General features: G+C 41.2%; 1 protein-coding gene across 1 annotated transcript in view; it reads left to right on the top strand.

The window, feature by feature from the left end:
- The window catches only part of ofcc1 (orofacial cleft 1 candidate 1), a 92,128-nt gene that overhangs the window by 28,000 nt on the left and 42,921 nt on the right, over window positions 1–21,207 (top strand). Inside the window, exons 12-17 of the mRNA XM_036006289.1 lie at window positions 3,529–3,771; window positions 7,323–7,471; window positions 9,175–9,289; window positions 10,081–10,390; window positions 16,238–16,329; window positions 18,118–18,263. Coding sequence (XP_035862182.1) covers window positions 3,529–3,771; window positions 7,323–7,471; window positions 9,175–9,289; window positions 10,081–10,390; window positions 16,238–16,329; window positions 18,118–18,263 — 1,055 coding nt within the window. The remainder of the gene's footprint in view (window positions 1–3,528; window positions 3,772–7,322; window positions 7,472–9,174; window positions 9,290–10,080; window positions 10,391–16,237; window positions 16,330–18,117; window positions 18,264–21,207) is intronic.

The raw sequence follows: 21,207 nt of genomic DNA, 5'->3' as shown, positions 1-21,207 counted from the left end.
GGAAAGGATAGGAGAGAACGGAAGGATAGGGTCGAATAGAATACGATAGGGTGGGATAGGAAAGGATAGGATGAAAGTACAGGATAGGTTGGGATAGGATGGGATAAAATGGGATAGGATAGGATTGGGTGGGAGAGGATAGGGTGGGACAGGGTAGGATTGGATTGGATCAGATCAGATAGTACAGGATAAACTAGGATGGAATGGGATTGGAAAAGAAAGGACAGGATGCAAAAGAATCAGTTAGGATAGAAATCGGCTGGTTTGATTTTGATATTTGTTGTACACAATCAACAAGTTTGGTCTGATGATATCGGTAGAATTAAGGTAAAGTCATCAAAAGGAATCATATTCTAGGAAACATTAATGTCCATATACAAGTTAACGGCAATTTGCGCAGTGGTCTTTGAGATATCTTGGTCTGTGTAATGGGAACACATGGATGGACAAAATGTTGAACCAGCCAAACAACAGACCAAGCGTCGTTGCTATTTCCATTTAAAAACATACACATTTGGTAATAAAGACCAAGTGGCTCTGTTGTAGCCAGATTGACTTTTCATTCAGTGCTGTTCAACAGATGCCATAGGGGACAAAAGACTGAATATGTATTCATATTGTTCTCTGATTATGTTTCACAGAAAAACTAAACTGTCTCACCAGCTTACCCTATTACTCATCTTAAGCCCTAAAAAGAGGCACATGCCACCGAAACAAACAAGCAAATGAACAACTAGTGGGCTGATGTAGCCTGAAGGTTAGTAGGATGAGCTCGCTACCAGAAGGTTGGCGTTCTGAAGCCTTCATCTATATGGGCAGTGTGACCAGGGGAAATAAATAGCACTCTCAGCTTCGGTAACAAGGAATGCTGATGTGCCTTTGAGCAAGGCACTTTATCCCTAAATGGTTGAATGGAGATCATCAGATGAGATCATGCAGCTGCACTGGGCATGTCTTACATATCGTCGCTGTCGGGCAGAAACCTTGTATCTCTATATTTTGTCTTCTTTCCCCAAATCAATGCTATTGGTCACCCTTTCCATCTGTCTGTGGGTTTTACACATATTTAACCAGGATTAAGCAACTTAGTCTGACTTTGTCTGAGGTGAATAGCTCAATAAAACAATATCAAATTAGCCTTTTTTAATTTCCTGAAAAACAACAAATTTGGACATACAAGGTTTTCACCCGACAGCGACGATATACCATGACTGTTTGCTGCAGTTGAACAAAAAAACTTCTCTTGTTCAGCAAACATACCTGAAGTTAAAAAAAAAAAAAAGATGACTCCGACAAAAGTGGGGAATTACATCATCAAATACATATTTTTCTGTCACAATATTTCTCTCCCTTCACTCCTATACTAAATTGCATGCAACTTATGCCTTGGTCAATACCTTACAAATATACAACATATCGGCAATGGCAAGTTTTCTTCACCTACTGAAGGTCTATCCTCAAAAATTGGAATTGAAAACAGTGTTTTTAGTGTCCTTAACCTACATTTCAATAACAGATAAGTATGAATGAGGAGGTGTAGTGACTTAGTAACTTTATTTACATAGCTCTCCAAACAGTAGTTACAAAGTGGTTTACAGAGGTAGTGGTGCAGGGAGGAATGTAGATAAGATAACATAACTGTTGACAGCATTTACAACTAGTCAATACATTTGTAGTAGCCTCACACTGTCAACAAGTTAGTTTGTTTTAGAGGTGGGTTGCATAATTACGTTTACAGGTGTTTGACACGGTAGACACGGTAAACATGGTTTTGTTGTAAATTGCAACATCCAACTAACAGACATAACGGCATCAGCGTGATACAGCTTATAAGCAATTGCACACTGGTTACATTTAGAAAAAAAAAAAACACTGACTATAATCCATGGTCTTATTGTAATTATAAGTGTTTTTAGTGCTATGCATCACTGTCAAGCTACTAATATTATCCTTTTTTTAGTCAAATGTGGTGTGAGACAATACAAAATTGCTTTTTGCTCTGTGGGGTATGAACCTTTTACTTCTGCATACTTCTGCACTTCTGAAATATATCGCGCAAGTTAATTGCTTTTTGACTTTAAAAGTGTAACATGTATGTTCACAGTTCTACTATTAATCATCATGCACATTTGTGTCTGTGTCATTCATGATTTCACTTCAATGAGATGACAAATGTGGCATCCCATTAGTGCAAATGTCCACAGTAATGAAGCTTAGCGTACATTCTTTCAGGAAAACTTCTATGCTTCACATTTCTCTCTCCCAACCTAATCAGCTGCATTGTCATCTGCTGAATGTGAGCATTTATTCTTTCAGTTAAACCAACCACATTTTCCCACAATCTCCATGAGCTATCGCGTTATTGCATTCCAACTTTAAGGGCTCTTTTTTAACGATCTAAGCGCATGGCCTGAAGCGCCTGGCGCAGGTGCGTTTAGGGCGTGTACAAATCCACTTTTGCTAGTTTAACGGTAGAAAAAAAGAGTCCGTGCGCCAGGCACATGGTTCAAAAGGGTTGTACGTAGTGTCTTATCGTAGGTGTGTTTTGGCCGTAACATGGAATAAACCAATCAGTGTCATCTCCCATTTCCTTTAAAAGTCAGGAGCATTTGTACCTTGGCACATTGCTATTATGACGGCGGATTTGCTAAGCAGGAAGGAGAGATTTTCAGGAGAATAAACTGATCTGCTCGTGAAGTGAAAGCGCGCGGCAGATCAAATTACATCATAATACTATTTCACATTGTAATATTTTTATTTTTAATCTTTTGCATGTTTGTGTGCTGCTGCGCGTCCCTGTGTGTGTAACAAGCATAGTGTGTGCGCGCTGTGCACGAGCCTAGGCACATTTTACTAATGCTGCGTTATTGACTTTAGACCAGGTTTTTGTTGGTCAATGGCGCGATCACTTTCCGCTGCCTCAAGATAGCAATATGCCAATAATGCACCTGAACATGGGTGCACAGATGGGCGCAGGTGCATTTGCTATTTAAACGACAACTGCTTCGGTCTTAAACTAGCAAAGACACTTGCGTCGGGCTTTGCGCTGCGCCAGGTGCAAGATAGGGCCCTACATCTGTTCTACTCTCTGCTGCTGTCAGTTGTCATCTCAGGCAAAATCGATGCAACTCTCCTCCACCCCGTTCACCTCCAGTTCCCATCATTCCCAGCACCCAGGGTTCCTCCCCGCCCGCCCTGTGAAGCCCAGCTTCACATCACATACATCCTGATCTTCGGGCTTCCTTTATCCCTTCATCACCTCTACCAGTGTCTACACTCCATCGGGGGGATATTCCTATACATCCACGGCCTCTATACCCCTTATAAATTAACATTGTGATGGAGTCTAATCACCAAAGACTCTAACCATATCAACCTATTATGCACCATGTTCATTAAACTCATTTCACTCTTAAATGAAGTCTCTCCTGATTGAAATCAAAAACAATCAGTTGATGTTAGTAATAATATAGAATTGATCAAATATTGCAATCAAATCTTATGTTCTGCACTTTTTGTGTATTATAGGTAAACCAGAGCACAACTCCTCAGCCTGTGGAGGTGTGTGTGTGTTGCCTAAGAGCCACCAGAGACAAGCTACCCAGGGGCCTCTACACTGTCAGTGTGGCCCTTCACAGCCGTCTAGGGGGTCCAGCTCTGGCCTTGCGCAGTAAGACGGAGCAGCGACAATGGGCGGCGGTCACCGAGCCGATCGAGCATCGGGGACGCTTCTTTGACACTGACCTGCAGCTTAACCAGAGTCTGTTCATGGTGAGGAGATGTTGGACACAAGCAGAACATTTTGATACTGTAACAATTCAGAAATTCAGTCCACAAGACATCAGAAATACTTTTCTATTTAATTAAATTTAGATGGATTGCTTGAAAAGTTAAGATAAATGAATCATAAGTCATAACTTCAGTTTGTTTTTGTTTAAATGTTGGAGTGTAGCAGACAATTATGGGATAATTCTTTAAAACCACACATTTAGTTTATGGACTGCACATATTTGGTTTGCAGCCCACGTTGACATTCACAATTAAGGTTGCAGAATTGAAAGAACAGTGGTGGCTGTTGTGAAAAATACACAAAAGTCTGCATTTGCAGGAACCAGTGACAAGTTGCTTTCCTTTATTGACACTAATGTGTTTTTATTCAACAAGGAAAGGACAGAATCAGGTTGGGATTTGTAAGGACTGTATTCATTTGACGCTTGAGGAAGCTGCTTTAAATATTTCTTTTCTTTCCAGCAAAATATTTGAATGAATATAAAGCATCTCTTATCCGAAAGCAATTTTGACATTGAGGGAGGCTGAATTAAAACACGCTCACTTCCAATGACATGGATGAAGCCTTTGATGTGAAATTCAATGGAAAATTTTAGTAAAACACAATCTTAAAAGCAACAAGTCCCCTCAGATAAAAGCAAACAATAAAACATGCTTTGCTAATATGACAGACCCACCACACCATGCATGTCTTTAGTTGTTGTGTTTTCCACAGTATTTCCAAATTCCTCTTTCTGTTTCCCTTGGTTTCATCAGTTGCAGTGACAATTGAAAGGGTTATGAGAAGATATATAGCTGTAAAAGATGGCAAATGGAAATATGCAACACACAGCCTCTAGGTTCATCTCCGGGATCTCCATATGAATAAAACAACAACTTTTCAAACATGACATTTAATTAATGCATGTAAATCAAAGCCACGATCTAGTATTCATTTATATAAGGAAGTAATGTTTTATTGGAATGAAAATATACAAATGCAGTGGAAAAATGTAGTTTCTTTTCTACATGTCTTCTCTGTCATCTGTAACTTCGTTGAGTTGGATACAAGAAAGGAATAGAAAAGTTAGGCAGAATTGACTGCAATTAGTTTTAAAAATCTCAACCTCCATTTTCCAAAGTATAGTCAAAGACTAAACATGTTTTCACATTTGGTCCTTTTGATGAAGCAACACAGAAGATTAAATTAGATGAAATCTATGCACATTTCACAACCACTTTCCTAAACCTCTTGATATGAGGGAAAACATCCTCTATAGAAGCTGTACTAATCTCAACAACCTACATACTCGTTTTAGATGGTCCATATTGACCGGTGGATTAGAGATCTCTGTTTACGTTTATTCATTGATGATGTGTGCACTACGCAAGATTCACAAGGGAAACCTTAAAACAGAAGCCACCAAATCCAGTGTCCCTCCTGATTCTATAGAGTTTTCTACAGGCCCATAAAGGGCTTCTTCAGTGTTCTGATAGCAACTCTAAAGGCCTTAGCTGGAGCATTTAGCACATGTGGACACTGCCAATGTGCTGGTGGGCGTATTCGCTGAGCTAGAGCATCCTGATAATATTGTCTCCAGCTCACATCAAACATAAAGAACGGGGTAAAAGCTGGCATGAACTGAATGCGGACATGGGATCTGATTCAGAGGTAAAAAAAGGTTTAAGCACAGCATGGTAAATGCCTCATGTCACTCTTCCTTCCCTCCTCTCCCTTCCCACACCCTCAACTGTGCTTTATAGACAAACCTGTTGTTGTTGTCGTCCTCATTGATAGTCCCAGACAAATCTGATCAGCGTTTCCACCACTATCAGGATAGGCTTGGATGTTTTCTCTCTCTCTCTCTCTCCTTTGCCCACACTGTAGCGTGCAATTTCAGGAGTGCTTACAATGCCTTCTAAGAGGAAATGAGGAATTAGTGATGGTAAGAGGAAGCCAGGAGCTTATTTTCCTTTCCTCCCTTTCTCTCCATCTTATTTTCATTCACCCTTTGCTTTGTGCGTCTGGGTTTAGATTTAGACAGAAACAGTGCAGTTCAGTCGGAGATGTCTTGGAGATGAGGGCAAGTGGGAGCACATGAAGAGTCGGGCCCATGGTCGTTACACCGAATGGCAAGATGCATATAATTCCACATTTTAATATTAAAGGGGAACAAAGAAGTACTGAGGAAGAAAAAATGATATTTGTAATGGTTTAAGCCAGTGGTTCCCAAGGTGGGGTTCTGGGACGGCCAGGGGTCCCTTGAGGATGTTCCAGGGCGTCTCCAGCAAAAGGGTAAAAAACATTTTCACTAAAGTGTTCACTATAATTCCATCCAAGTAACACCATAACAGAATGTATGACTATTTTGGTCATTGGTTTCATATACTTTCTGTAATAAAAAATCGAAATGCAAAAGTCCTGATCAGATGGGGGACCCGGGAAAAAAACCTTATCAAATGTGGGTCTGTGGTCTACTTTGTGTCAGTTTAGGGATCCTTCACTAGAAAAAGGTTTGGGAGCCACTGGTTTAAGCAGCTGCTCCAGCAAACACAGGAAGTGAGAAAACCTCTGAAGCACATCATCCAGTCTCACAAACCTCACAGCAACACTTCCCACATACACACATATGCAAACAAGCGCACGTGTCTACATGCAGGCACTTCACACATATGTGCTCGCACATGCACACAAATGACTATTTATGCAGGTCATATTTCTTACAGTAAATGAATAATATGAAATATCCTCAATATCCATAATCCGTGATATTATGCCATAAATTTGTGTCCTGAGTCAGACACTACTACCCATCATTTCACAGGTGCATACCAAAAGCAGATTATGGTGTGGGGGGGGGGTTGGGAGGAATACACATGATTTATGTGTTAAAACAAGTCTCCTGCGTTTTCCATTACAACTAATAAAGGGATAAAATATTTCCACCTAATGATGGATGAAGTGGCACGCACCTCACTGTCAGTTCATTTTTTAAGCAAACCCACCGTTCTCTGGGTAAATAAGAATGTTTGCCATCGACTGCTAACACTTCTTGCTTCATGCAAGATACCCTTAATATCATCAGTCTGATTGATGGTGGTCTCACTGCATCGCAAATACAGTAACTGTCAGCTCGTAGACTACAACAGCAATCTCAACTTCTCCTCCACCCTGTGTTTGATGCCGACAGTCTTTATCATTCCAACGTCTCCTTTTAGGCAATTTGCTGGTTTGGACGGATAAGAATGGCAGTTAAGAAGGCTTGAAAAAAAACATGGGAATAAGTTAAAAGAGGATTCAAGTCTAGGATGTAGATTAAATAGCTCCCTGAGGGCTAATGTCCTGTTTGTTACCCTCTATGTGTCTGTTTGCATTGGGCTTTCCTGGTTGTGAGCAAGTCTGTACATGATTTCTCCTGAAGTACTGTGCATGCCGTGACGATGTGTCTGCCCACTGTATGTGTGCATACGTTGGTGTGTGTGTGTGCCTGCAGACATGTGTGTTCAACTGAGTGGAATTGTGAGTGACTTTGTGCCTTTCTGTGTGTCTGCAGATCTTACCTGCAGCCTGTGAGGTGGTCCCCTCCATGGTCCTGGTGTTCCAACTGACCGCACTACCGGGAGATAGCAGCCACGTCAGCTCTGTGCTGGCGTGGGGGGCATTTCCTGTTTGTGGGCCGAGCCTCGGTCTTGTCCAGGGCAGGTGCGTCAATGGCAGCTGTTGGACCTTAAGCAGTTTGTAATTTGAACAGTATATATAAGTGTTTTAGGGACTGTTCGTTATTTAATTAACCGGAGGAGTTTTGTGGCCTCTAACCTAAAAAGACTTGACCCTCCCCTCATCAGTAATAATTTTCCTATGACCCTCCAAAATGATTTGAAAAAGAGGCATGACCCTCCCCTTGCGTGCAAGTTTGCACTTAACAAAGAAGTACAGATGCCATTTGATTTTTACAGCCATGACATACAGGAGTTAACCTCTGCATTCTCATCTTACACATCACACTCCTCTGTTATGGTGTGGTGGCCATTTTAGTAGATTTACTCACTAACATTGTTGTGGAAACACAATAAGAATGGAAACTAAATGCACACTTCTTACAATACTGCATTACTTCAAATACTAAGTTACTCCTCTAGTAAACTAGTATTCACATTAAATAAAACAATAAAACATTGAGACCATTCAGCAAAGGACACTGGGAAATAACAATTCAACACGGGTTACTATGGACTCATCACTAGGCTTCATTTAGCACATAAAGTAAAGCTGCCAAAGCTGAACATTATATTCCAAAACACATGTTTATTTTTAAAGCAGATTTTAAATTACATTGTAACAATTTAACAATTCGCCCTTATGAAATCCAATCGCGGCACGGCTGTTTTGGAATGCAATAGACAGACGCTTAAATTCAACTAAAATGTAACGGTGAACAATCAGTGTTGGACCTACAGTCTGTTGAGATGCCTCTCCAAAACTCACCATAAAACGTTCAGACACGTTAAGAAAAGAGATACGTATTTTGCCTTAATCCAATGACACGGAAAAAAAGTAATCCACAGCGATCAGTAGATCCACAAACAGAGTCACGGTCACATTCAGCAGCCAGCTCCAAACAGGTGAACGAGGCCTCTCCACTTCGCCGTTTAAACAAAGTGGAATAAACGTATAAAAGTCCAAATCTACACAAAACCCGCAATCAATTAGTAAGCTGACATCACATTTATATACATGGCATTTAGGAAACCTTTATTGCAAGGTTGGCACGGCAAGATGTCCAGACTAGTGCAACAGTAACTTTCGTTTTTTTGCGTCCTGCTGCTCCCATCGTCAGCCAGGTAATACTTTTTTTTTACTAAAGCAGTATATGAAATCAGATGTATTACCTACCACCATTTAGTTGTTTTGTGTTATTTAAGATATTTATAAAATATTTGGTCATGCCAGACGTAATTATTCCACTCATTTTTTAAACAATGCAGTTACCCGTTTCAGCCACCAGGGGGGCAGTGCTCCTCCTGCCCCCCCCAACAAACTCCGCGTATGGGGTCAGACCCATCTGCTAGGGGGCCGAGACTGAGAGCTACATGGATAAATATGCACCAAACAAGCCACTTTGAAATGTTGCTCTTTTCATGAATAAAAAAGTTGGGTGACCCCCCCGCCCAGACTAAAAAATGTTGGATGACCCTCCCCTCAACAAAAAATAAAAAGACATGACCCTCCCCTATTTTCCTCCGGTGGTCCATTCCATAAATACCAAACGGTCCCTTAGGTCACTAAACTACTATGACTCCCAGCAAAACATCACATGAAGTTCTAATTACATTTTCAGACCTTAAGTCGCCTGTCATACAACTGGTTGTACAGTGACCATTACCGGTTATGTGTTATTTACCCAGGTTCAAAACCCCTCTGCTCAGGGGGGAGCCGAACACACAACTGGACCAGTTTAAAAAGATTGAAGCCGTCATCTCCTCTGATCTAGACCACTGGCTGTGCAACCTGTACTTTCAGGTGTGTGTGCGTGATAAGAAACATGTGCATGCAGGTTTCTTTTAAAGATTTGTATCTGTTGTTTCATATTATATTCATAATTGTGGGCAGCTATGAGTTATGTTATCACAGGTGTGTGTCTGTGCCCGTGCATCTTTTCCCTCACTCTGACCCTCCCTTTTTTTTTTTGGGGGGGGGGGGAGATGGGGGTTGGATTTTTGGATTTTCTATGATAAAAAGCTTTTCCAAAGAAATTGGAAATTGGCCCCAGAGAGCAAACAGGAACCACATCTTTACCCAGCAATTCAGGAATGCATTTGAGCTGATGCATTGATTAGATTAGTAAACATCTTAATTGAATTAAAAGCCAGAACAAAGCTCTCTGTCTCGGGTTTGTCTCTTTATTTGTCCCTTTCGACTGTGACATGCTGTTTGTATTACTGCATTATCATTACTGCTTTGATTTCCGACGGATGTAAATAGTCGTATTTTTGTACATCTTTGCGGACGTACAGCACAATAGGATGTGCAATATTAATACTAGTTACGCTCATGGTCTTAATTGAATTATTTAATGCCATTATGGCACACTATGACAAATACTAATAGTTGGCTATGTCTGCATGTTGATCACTAACACATGTATGGTAATTACACACACATGCTGTTTTCCCACAAACAATGGTGATGCAATGGAATGATGTGAACATAACTGACGACACTAACATGAAGAGGTTATATTAATGTTCACTGAACCCACATGTAGACCTCAAACATACATACAGACCCATCTCTTGTTTGTGGTGTTTCAGGTGAAGAGGCTCCCTTCTGGAACATCTGGGGGACCAGAGCGCTGCATTACCCTATCAATACCCCCACCCAACCCCTTTGTCGTGCCCCAACCTGAGGTCCATCATGACCAACCCCAAGGCCAACTGCCACTCCAGCCCCCATCCCAGGCCCAGCTCCGTCCTCATCCCATTCATCCCCAGTTATATCCCCAACAGCAGCCTCGTGCCGGCCCCAGCAGCAGAGCAGGAGAGCCCTCTGTGGTACATTCTCACCGGGGGTCTCCTCTCCACCTGTCAGCTGATTCTGCCTGCTCTTCCTCATCTCTGCCAGGTAGGGGTCCAATGTTAAAACCCCCGACTACGCCACAGTGGGGAGAAAATGTCACCCTAATGTCACAAGCACTGGGATGAAGAAGAATGGCAGGCCTCACTTACAGCAGTTCTCCACTGAGGTGAATGTGCTTGAGGCTAGGGTTGGGTAAAGACAGTGGGCCAATAAGCAAAAGTTAAAGCAAACAAAGGATGTTTTCTCAGTTAGATTATATGCAAAAATCCAACAGTGTTTGAGCAGCAAGCACAACACTGATAGATTTGGACACACTCAGATGAAGTCTTTTGATAACACAACCACCAACTTAAATAAGTAAACAAACCCTCTTCGGCACAATGACTGCATCATTTCATTTAGATTTTAATCTTTCATGGTTTTACTGAAAAGAAACAATGATCCAACATTAGCTGCCACACATAGTACTGCTTACCAAGCTGTTAAAAAAAGTTTTCGTAAATGGGCAGTGGGTACTTGCACCACGTTTAAACCCAGCAAAACTGTTCTTGGCAGTTAGATGTTCAAACAGTACGTTTGAGAAATATTAGCAGTTTTCGAGTCTTACATTCACACTGTGCTATTTTATCTATTTAGTGTCTAACTAAGCTAAACTGAACAAAGCATTTTGTCTTGGCAGACAAATTGTTGTATTATTGTTATGGGTTTAACACACTGCGGTTGTACTTTGTACTTTTGTGTGTGTGATAATACAATAAATTAAGCTAACTTTCCTATTATCCACTGGGATCCTCTTGTTTCAAATGTAATCTGATTACCGTCATTTTCACTTTTTTTCCAGAGGACACAGAATGAAATGATTTTAGATAGCAGATGGAACTATTGCAGCGATTGCTTAGCGGCGCAGGGGTTAGTATTGCATGACAGCAAGAAGGGTCTTTCTGTGTGGAGCTTGCATGTTCCCCCACGTTTGTGCTCTTTTCCTCTGGGTTCTCTGGTTTCCTCCTTCGGTCCGTAGGTATGCAGGTCGGTTTGATTTGAAACTTACATTCCTAGTTGTGAATAAGATTATGTGTCCATGTTTTAGTTCTGTGATGGACTGGTGCCATGGACTGATGGGATACGCTCCAGTATGATCCTGAATATATATATATATATACATATATATATATATATATATATATATATATATATATATATATATATATATATATATATATATATATATACATATATATATATAAGTGTGTCCATCAGACACACTGATGAACTGTTCCGATTCTGGTGGTCCAGGCAAGGTCATGCCACAATTGTAACCACATCAAGAGGTGGCTAATGACTTCTGTTAATAGTAATAAGAATCCACTTCCTTCTTTTCAAAAACATACTATTCTTGTTTCCCACCTAAGTAATCCAACATCCTGGCCTTTGCCAGGAATCAAATCCAGGCTCATTTGGTATTGATCTACTACAAAGGCAACCGGCTTGCTTCTTTGTTATTAATACATCCCCCGTTTTTTCCTTTTTTTTTTTGCACGCACAGCTCATCTTTATTTAACAGTCCTCAAAAGTTTCTGGGGTGCTCTGCTTTAAACATCACACAGGCTTTTTAATTACAAATGAGTTGTGACAGGTCTGCTGGGTAGCACCCTGGCCCATTTTAAACGTGATGCCGGCTGACAGCTTGGCAGTGTTCTCCCAGCACTGAAACATGTGGAAGAAATTGGTCTTTTACATTTCACAGCTTGTCGCTTCCTCCGCCGACTGACCTGTGATCCCCCACAGAGATCCTAACGCCCACAAGGGAAGTGTCCCCAACGAACTGACTGCCTTTCCAGAGAGAGAGAGAGAGAGAGAGAGAGAGAGAGAGAGAGAGAGAGAGAGACTCACTGTGGGAGATTTATGTTCTGCCACACAAGGCAAATAGGTACCAGGTCTCTTCAATACATACTTGGCTGCATACTCTGGCTCACACACAGACAGGGACGTCAGCACACACACACACACGCACACATTCTCGCAGCCAGGTGAGGAGGTTGCTTGGGAAGTGAACCCGATCCGTAAGTGAAATAACGGATCAAAAGTCGTCCTGCACAACACCTCATCCACGCCGTTCCCTAAGCCGACCTGACGTTTGCGTCTCATTTGCATACAGATCTGTTCACTTTGCATTACCTCTGGAGCGAATTATGGCATTCAGATGGGGAGATTACGTCAAGCTTGAAGGTAGCGATCGGACGGACAACTTTAAACTAGCCAAAAAATGGAAATCCAATTCAGCGAAGAGAAGAAGAACAAATTATCCCCTTCCTCAGTCCTCTGTCAAGTCTGGGGGTTTCAAACATTTCCTTCCCATTTCATGCCTCTCTGTTTCTGATGTGTGCTGTGTGGAGATCGCTTTCTCTGCGGCCGTGACGCCAGGATTTTCCTCATTACCCATTTGTCTCAGAATCAGGACAAGAATATGGAGACCTCTTGTCATTGCGATAACGTACACACAGCAGAGCTTGACAGTGAGACTGGAAGTTTGTATTCCCGAGGCCTTAAATTAATTAATCCCTGTAGAAAAAGCACAGTGTGCAGTGAGGTGTCTATTACAGAACAAAACCTGACATCCCAATCCAAGATAATAACTCTGACAAATTTTGCTCGAAAAATCAGAAGATTACTGTACTGCTATAGTGCTGTGGTGGGTGCATTGATATTTTTGTGTTTCAGATTAACTTGCCATTGGATGATAATAATTCTGATTTACACCATAAGCATAATGGAGTGTGTTTGGTTTTCTAACGTAGAGATTAGCTAGAGGCACACTGGGTTAAGTGACCTTTCACATTCACTGAATAATCCAGTTACATTGGGTTAGTTTGAACCCAAATGACTAATTAGATTAGTCTTTTGTATCACAATCGCCTTTAGTGGATCACTATGAGCATGCCGATGATCCTGTCATAACTGTATTGTGGCTTCATTTCTCTGCCTTTTTTGCTATTTTTTTTTAACATCCATCCCCTTGAGCACCAATGGTGATTTCGAGGATTCCTCATCTAATGTCTTCTTTGGAGCGCTGCCCTGCTCTTTCAGGATGTGCTCCCCTCCAGGCCGGTCCCAGTCATCACAGTTTCAAACCACAGTGTTGCATCATACGGTCTTAATCAGTCGCACTCTGCATCCCGGCAATTAATTCAACAGTGTCCGGATACCAAATGGATGGATTCAACCTTTAAAGCCTGTTTGCAGAGATACACATGTAAACCCTCACAGTGGGTGAGGTAAACAAGTCTAAAGGATTGCATGTGTGGGGCGAATACACCCAAAGGTGACAGTGTCTTGCCACCAAAACCCACTGTAAATTCCCAGTTTTTGTGTGATAAGACAAAGACATCCCATGTGAACGTGATAAAGACAAATTTGACTTTCAACAGCACCAGTGTGAGTGGAAAAGGCTTAAGACTGCATATTTGTACATATTAGTATGCATTGAACATCTGTTATTGCCATTAAAATGCAATGGATTACAAGAAAATAAACTCTTGCACGAAGCGACACCAAATCCTCACCGTATCATAGCAACCTTAACACAAGATCCGGACATGGACTCAAGGGTAATCCGTGAGTCACTGACCTTCGATCCCTCCGTAACTTTGAACCAGTCATCAGGCAATTAGGGGCCTAGGTGAGCAAGAGCCGCCATCCCAGCCTGTTTGCATCTCACCGGTAACACAGTGATGGGGTCTCGACAGTGTTACGGCCCTCAGGCTTTTCTCTTTCCTCGGCCTGTTTTTGTGTGCAAGCAAGAGAGAAAAGATTGTGTTATGCAGTGGTGAGCTACACTCATTTGTATTTCGACCCTGGAAAATGTTTGTGCATGTATGCAAGTGTCTACATATTAATATCTTTGTTTGTATGCCTTCCTGTGTGTGGGTGCGTCAACGCATTGTATGCACTGGAAGAGTATCTGTGTGTGTGTGTGCTGGTCTTAACGCAGCTCAGAGCGCAGGGGGATAACAGGGAGTTTGTTGTTGGCCTTGAGTGCCCGGAGAGGCTGGAGTTGTGGCAGCTCCAGCGCTCCGAGTTCACAGACGTAGCCCTTAGCTGTCGGAGCTGTCGATGCTGCCTCCACGCTCATTCTGGTTCCAACGTCTGCGCATTAGCAAGCGAGGGCCTGGTTTAATGAGTGTGTGTGTGTGTGTGTGTGTGTGTGTGTGTGTGTGCAAAAGCAGCCACTTTGCTCTGTCTCATACTGTTTACACAGCAACACATACTGTGCTGTAATATTTGCTAAAGTGCACTTCTACTTAAAATATTAGCAGGAGTAGTAGTATTAAAACAATGCACTACGATTTGAATGAAAAATAGTTGATCTTGAAGTTTTAAAAGTTAGAAATACTTTTACAATTTTTTATATATTTTGACACAAAAGGGTCCCAGACTTTGTGCCTCTTGATATGATCCACATTTCAGAGTGTGTAAAAAATATCTTTTATGCATTAAGAAATGTTCCCAACGTGTAAACAAAATATTTGAATGATCTGAGATGATTAGAATCTTGACACAAAAGTGAGTTTACAGTTATGTAATGCCATGAAAATGTAGAAATGTATTATTTCATCCCTAGAATAGAACAAAGCTAACCTTATTACCTTGTAACTGTAGGCACTCCACATGTTTACCAGCAAAGCGATGGTAATTAAAAACTACATCTGTGTTAGGATGATATCTGATTTTAGACTCGCTTAAAAATAGGCAGACTCTTCCTGCCATTTAGGTACATTTTATCTGTCAGGATTTCTGATGTGTCGCCTATATTTAAGTTATTATCACTGATATATTTAATCCTGCAGCAAGAAAAGAATTATATCATCACAGAGGTTTCCATATGTATCATATAGATGTGACTGGTTCCACGGGGGGAAAAAAGTTTCACATAGTGAGATTTTTACATGTATCAAGCTAAGGTTTACTTAATTACAACCTCCAGGCAATGCAGGAACCCTTTTTTAAATTCTGTGAATGTTAATATGCTAAATAATGCAGATCTCCGACTCTTCAAGCATGAGACACACATCTGGCGGCTTACCATTTAAATTACAGGGGAAAAAAAGAGTGAGACAGATAGAAGGAGAAAAGAAAAAAGACGGTTAGGATGAAAAAAATACTTCAAAAGTAATTTTCCAAAGAAGAGAAGAATGGGAAATGTATTACAACCAAACTTAATTTCTTTTTCGATTTTTCATCATTTCTAATTGCATACATTAGAGCGTTGAGGCTAGGAAGGTTCAGCTCCGGGATTGTGGGAGACAGAGATGACTGTGCAACGGGAGCTCTATAAGTTAACACTTCTCTCTGTACAGAGAAGCCTTTGTAGCTTTTGCAAGTCTCAAGATAGTATACCAAAACAAGCTGGCTACCTGCCTCAGAGTAGAACAACAAGACAAAAGCAACAATTGCAGTGTGTTCAAATGAAATGCAAAGAGTATTTGATTTGATTTCTTGGTACGCTGCAAACAACATATTTTACAACAGTTATTCTTCCTATTTTAATTGTCATTACAAACCTGGTTTAAGCATTTTAGCTCAATCATAAATTAATTTGGTGTAACTAAATGTTACATTTTTAATTTGTATTGTGGTGTGTTAAGTAATTTTCATAATTCAGATTTTTGTTTTGTTTATTTTTCCATTTCAATTTTTACTTTTTTTGGATATTTCATCAGTGCCTTTAACAAGTGTACACCCGTAATCATTTGGATACCGTAATATAAATACCACTCAGCCACCCTTGATCCTCACTATGATTGCCAGATGTGGTTTGCAAAAAGAAAACAAACACAAACTTTTCTTTCTTTTTCACACTCACTTGCACATTACTTCTCTTTTTTGGGGATGCAGGGAAGAATTCCTCCTCGGGAGCCATTTCTGGAAACACGGGAGAGAAGAGGGATCCATGCAGGGAGAAAGCAGAGGGTGGGATTCACTACAAGGTAACACTGTGATTTAAGGGAGAGTGTTCCCACCCTTGAAATGAGCACCCTCTCCGCTTTTCCCTTTCCTTTCCTTTCCCTTCCTTTGCCTTCCTTTCCCGCCCCATTCTGCACCCCTACACACACCTCCCCGGCTTATTATCTGAGATTTGTCAAAATACATTTCACACTAACAGGTATTTTTCAGCCTTCAAAGCCAGTTTTGATCTGCTTGACAAGTCAAAGCAGCTCAAATTCTGTGAAATCAGCAATGCCAGCCAGGCCTCCCTTTTTTTCCTCCAAGCCGCTCTAAACACGCCTCTTCCTGCGTTACAGAGGACTTAAGCTAAATTAATCAAAGCCTGCATGTTACCTGCCATACTTTGAAGTGGTAATTGCAAAATGACTCTGTGTGCTGATCTGGCATTGCTGCCTCCCGGTCCGCCCCTGCCATTGTGCCTCCGCTGCGGCCTTTTGTTGTTGGGATGTTATTGTTGAGTTAGTGAGAAGCCTAGGAACAACATCAAGCCTCCGTCTGTCACACACACATACAGATCCTCCTCTCATGCCTTTCTCCTCTCTCCCTCCAAGTCTTTATTCTTACTAACCTCCTCCTACTGATGTACAGGAGGCTCCTCAGACTGCCATTAATCAGTGATGACCTGTTAAATGAATGAGTTTGTTGATATGAGGTTTTTATTTCTCTGCAGCCTCTGTAGACCATGTTTTTTTTTCTTCCCCTCTTGGCCCCATCTTTAAAACCTTGCTAACTCTGTCAAATGTCGTGGTGTGGAACCCAGTTGTCTAATGATTAAGTGGAGTGATCTCCAACCTGCTCCAGCCTGGGAGCGCAAGGGATCAGATTTCAACCCTTCAACCTGCAGTGCAGGCCTAATTAAAATGAATTTTCTCCAGGCGACCACTTTGCCCACAGGGCAGGAATCCAGCTATATTCGGAATCCACTCTTAAGGTATTGCATTAAATTTATTGTGGGGAGACACCAGAGAACATTGTGGTTTATATATCTCCTGCATTTTTTCTCTCTGCTTTTTCCCCCCGCTCCTTTCCACCTTTTTATTGTGATCATCACTCTGGAATCCAAGCTTGCTTTGGCAAAGATTGCCCTATGAAAACGGATGGAGCTTTTATGGGGCCCAGCCCATTTACTACTTCCTGGGCCCAGGTTTATCTCAGAGGGAAAGAGAGAGAGAGAGGGATGGAGGGGAGAAAAAGAGGGGTAGAAGGGGGTGGAAGAAAGAGAGAGGTTGCTTATTCCAACAGTGGATCTCATTAACATACATCAGTGAGTATTTCACAACTTCAAGCAGAAAGGCACTAAGCCCACCCAAGGGCAACAGAGACAGTGCTGACAGGGCCAGGGAAAGCATGCCGTTAACATGTTGGCGGCTTAACAAATAATATCTGCTCCCAAGTACCTTGGTGAAATATTTAAACCCACTTCTTAACTCCATTTGACTGTGTTTATGACGATGACAGTAAACGACTTGTGCGGAAAGAAACAGTGCCAGCTGCTCAAATATCACATATTTAACACCACCGTACGCTGTACGCACGCTTCCCAAATGAACTCAACTTGAATGATGGCGTGCCGTATGCGATTTTGCCGTCATTCTCGTCTCATGTCAATTGAGGCGCGGTTGAGATATAGGAGAGGCTCCAGAGTGCCACGCACACTGTCACTGTCACTGTCACCGTGTGCATCCCCCAAGATAAATTCAGAGGCCTGTTTCCTGCTTTGATTACAAATGACATCCGCATGTGTTCTCCCCGATTTCTGCTCCTCACAGAAGAAGCCAATCAAGAAGACAAATAGCTGCGGCCCCAGCATGAGCGGCAGCAGCGCACCGCCTCGGCAGGCAGACAAACAGAAGATGCAGCCTTCAATGGAGAACCTCTCCACAGAAGAGATGGAGGAGTATACATTCTCCCTACAGTAAGTCTCACCACTCATTATCCTGCCTCAGTCTTGCAAAATTCAAACGTGGAGAAAAAGAAGAAGAAGAAAAAACGTGGGTGACAACTGGTTTCTGTGCCTCACAGACATTGATGTGCAATGCATCAACCAGACATACGCTGACAACAAAATGCGCCTAGAACACCTCCTGTACAGATATAGATACAGTAGTCACGTCTTCCAAGGGAAATCCTCACTAAATGGTGTTTCGGCTATAGCTGTAATCTTGTATATGTCAATTTTAATTTAACATAAACAAGTCACAGGGAAAATCATGTTCAAAGCCTCATGACCTAATCTGTCCTCAGTGAGGAAAAGCATGGAAATTCCACTGTCAAAAAGAGCTTGATTTTAATCAAATCCCAACTGTTGAACTGCATTAGAATTAATACGGACTCAAATGCATTTTTTTTATTTTTTTTTATTATAAGTAATATGTGATTTACAGTTTTGAGACAAACGAATCGGTCTTACTCAACCTAATTTGGTTTGTAACAATATTGCATATGTAGTCGCTCAACCTACACCCATTATGTCACCATGTGGTTTATGTGTTTATTACTCTGCACAACAAAATGCAACAGAGGAGGTTTGGAAAAATTAGTTTTCCTCTTCACTGTGGCTTACAGCATTTGATTTTAATGAGAAAACAGGGATGTATGAAATACAAACAAAGCAGGAAGCATAACATTTCAAACACCTTGGCCAAACGTGTTAAACGCAACAAGGTGCAGCAGTGTGTGTGCCCACAGAGCATCCGAATAGGCTGAAAGCAAAATTGCTTATTTCAACAAAAAAGTCACAGGTATTTGTTTTTTCTTTTTGAACGTCAACTAAATTAAGGGGAGGGGATCACGACACACACTGTGTTTCTAGGGGGGAGAGAGAGAGTCAGAGACAGAGAGAGAGAGAAAGATGGTCTATGTATGTGGGAGAGACACAGAGAGAGAGAGAGAGAGAGAGAGAGAGAGAGAGAGAGAGAGAGAGAGAGAGAGCTCTCCCTGGAGATTTAAAAGTACCCATGTTTCCTCATTTCTGGGAGTTGGTAATTTATAGCTGCTGGTCACATATTAAACAAGATCAGAGACTACTCCCTGACATCTTCTGAACATACTGGGGGAATTCAAATGATTACCAGCGTATCCTGCCAACAAATGACGACACAGGGACTATCTTGAGGGAGAGTGAATACAAAACGAACACAGAAACCCAGGCAGGCTGCACACAAAGGGACACAATTAAATGGTTTTCACGATTATTCATAGGGCCTCTTTTTACCTCTGAGCAGTCGCCGGGTTCCGTGAGATGAGACGTTTCTGTCAGTTATGGGTACGGATTGTATTGAGCTGGAGCCCTGGCGGTTCCCTGATGCCCTGTGAAGGTGCTGCTGCTATTGATTTTATCTTCACAAGCACACACATTACAGTATCTCTGAGCTAAAGGCTGCTTTTTTTGCCCTCGCCTAATCAGAACATTAGAAAGATACACTGGCTTTCACAATAAAGTTAAAGACAGTCTCAAAGTCATACCCTTACCCATCTCTCCCACCGCGCTGTTTGACAGATTCTCTACACATCACCTGAGGACTGACAGAGACGCAGACGAAAGGAGTTATTTACAGATTTTTGTTATTTTATTTTCCATGATGATGTCATCTCCATTTCTTCTGGCATTTTGAGAGATCTGCGAGTACATGTATTTTATGTGGGATGAGGATTCATGCTGCAGTGATTGAGGGATATTACTGCCATCTATTGAGCCACAAGAGATTGAGCTCATTGAGATTTTAATAGGGCGTCCCAGCACAAATGTGCAAATCAGATGCTCATGCATTATTAAGCTAGAAACAGTAAGATTCAGTTTGGATGGTCTGCGAATCACACAATATATTTGACACAATGCATCCGAAACGTCACAGTCAGGACGACTGTATTCCCTATGTGGAATTAATGTAAAGAAATGTATTGGCTGATGTTTTACAGAGCTCCACAGCATGAACAGTATCCATTTATAACAAGAGGAAAATGTATGTATGTAAGTTTATGTTGAGAACTCATCTGTCTAAAAATACGATTATATTTGCACAGGTATGGCAACTAACAGTTTATTTGAATGCATGTAATGGCATTATGTTAGTAACTTAAATGTGGCACAAAGTAACACTAACACTTATTTTTTCTGACTTCAGACTAGCAGAACTACTTAACAAATATATCCGGGCTGTTTAGGTTTCTCCATTATATATGATTTCACTCATATTTCATATAACGTTTTTGTTTCAGTATCAGCTTGTCTCTCTCTTCTCCCCTGTAGAATAATTTAAATTATGTTCTTCTTGAAATAGTTTTTATTTAGTTCCTGGTTGATAACCTCAAAAGCACGTCCATCCCCCTAAAAAAAACAACATGGCAAACACAAAGCCCCATTTACAGCAAGTATTGACAATTGCAAGTCAACTCTGGGAAAATGAAATAGACTATGAAAACAAGCCAGGAATGATTCTTCTTCTTCTCTTCTTTTTTTTTGTGAGTTCCTATGCTGCAGCTATCGGTTTGAACATGCATTTACGACTCCTGCCAACCTTCCAGCTTATTTGATGTCTATAAGTGTAATCTTAACCACCTTTTTTCTCACAGAATAACAATGAGCAAAATCAAAGCACCTGATTCAATACAGCTGTTGTAATTTGATAGGGCCAATTTAATGCTTTCGGATGGCGCGGCAACAACTTCTAGAAAAGGTAAATGTACTAATACATTAGAGGGTACTTTAGCAGTACTTTACTGTATAGTATACTCAGCACAGTGATACGCTATTTGCATTTCAGCTTTACAATTTATTACATTTTAAAAACAAAACACTTGCAGTTACTTAACAGTTGTTGCTCATATCTGTTGTTAGGTCAGATAATCCATAATTATTG

This window comes from Sander lucioperca, chromosome 1, assembly GCF_008315115.2.
Source record: "Sander lucioperca isolate FBNREF2018 chromosome 1, SLUC_FBN_1.2, whole genome shotgun sequence".
In the NCBI taxonomy this organism is placed as follows: Eukaryota; Metazoa; Chordata; class Actinopteri; order Perciformes; family Percidae; genus Sander; species Sander lucioperca.
The sequence above is the reverse complement of the archived record's forward strand: the minus strand, read 5'-3'. Positions and strand labels throughout refer to the sequence as shown.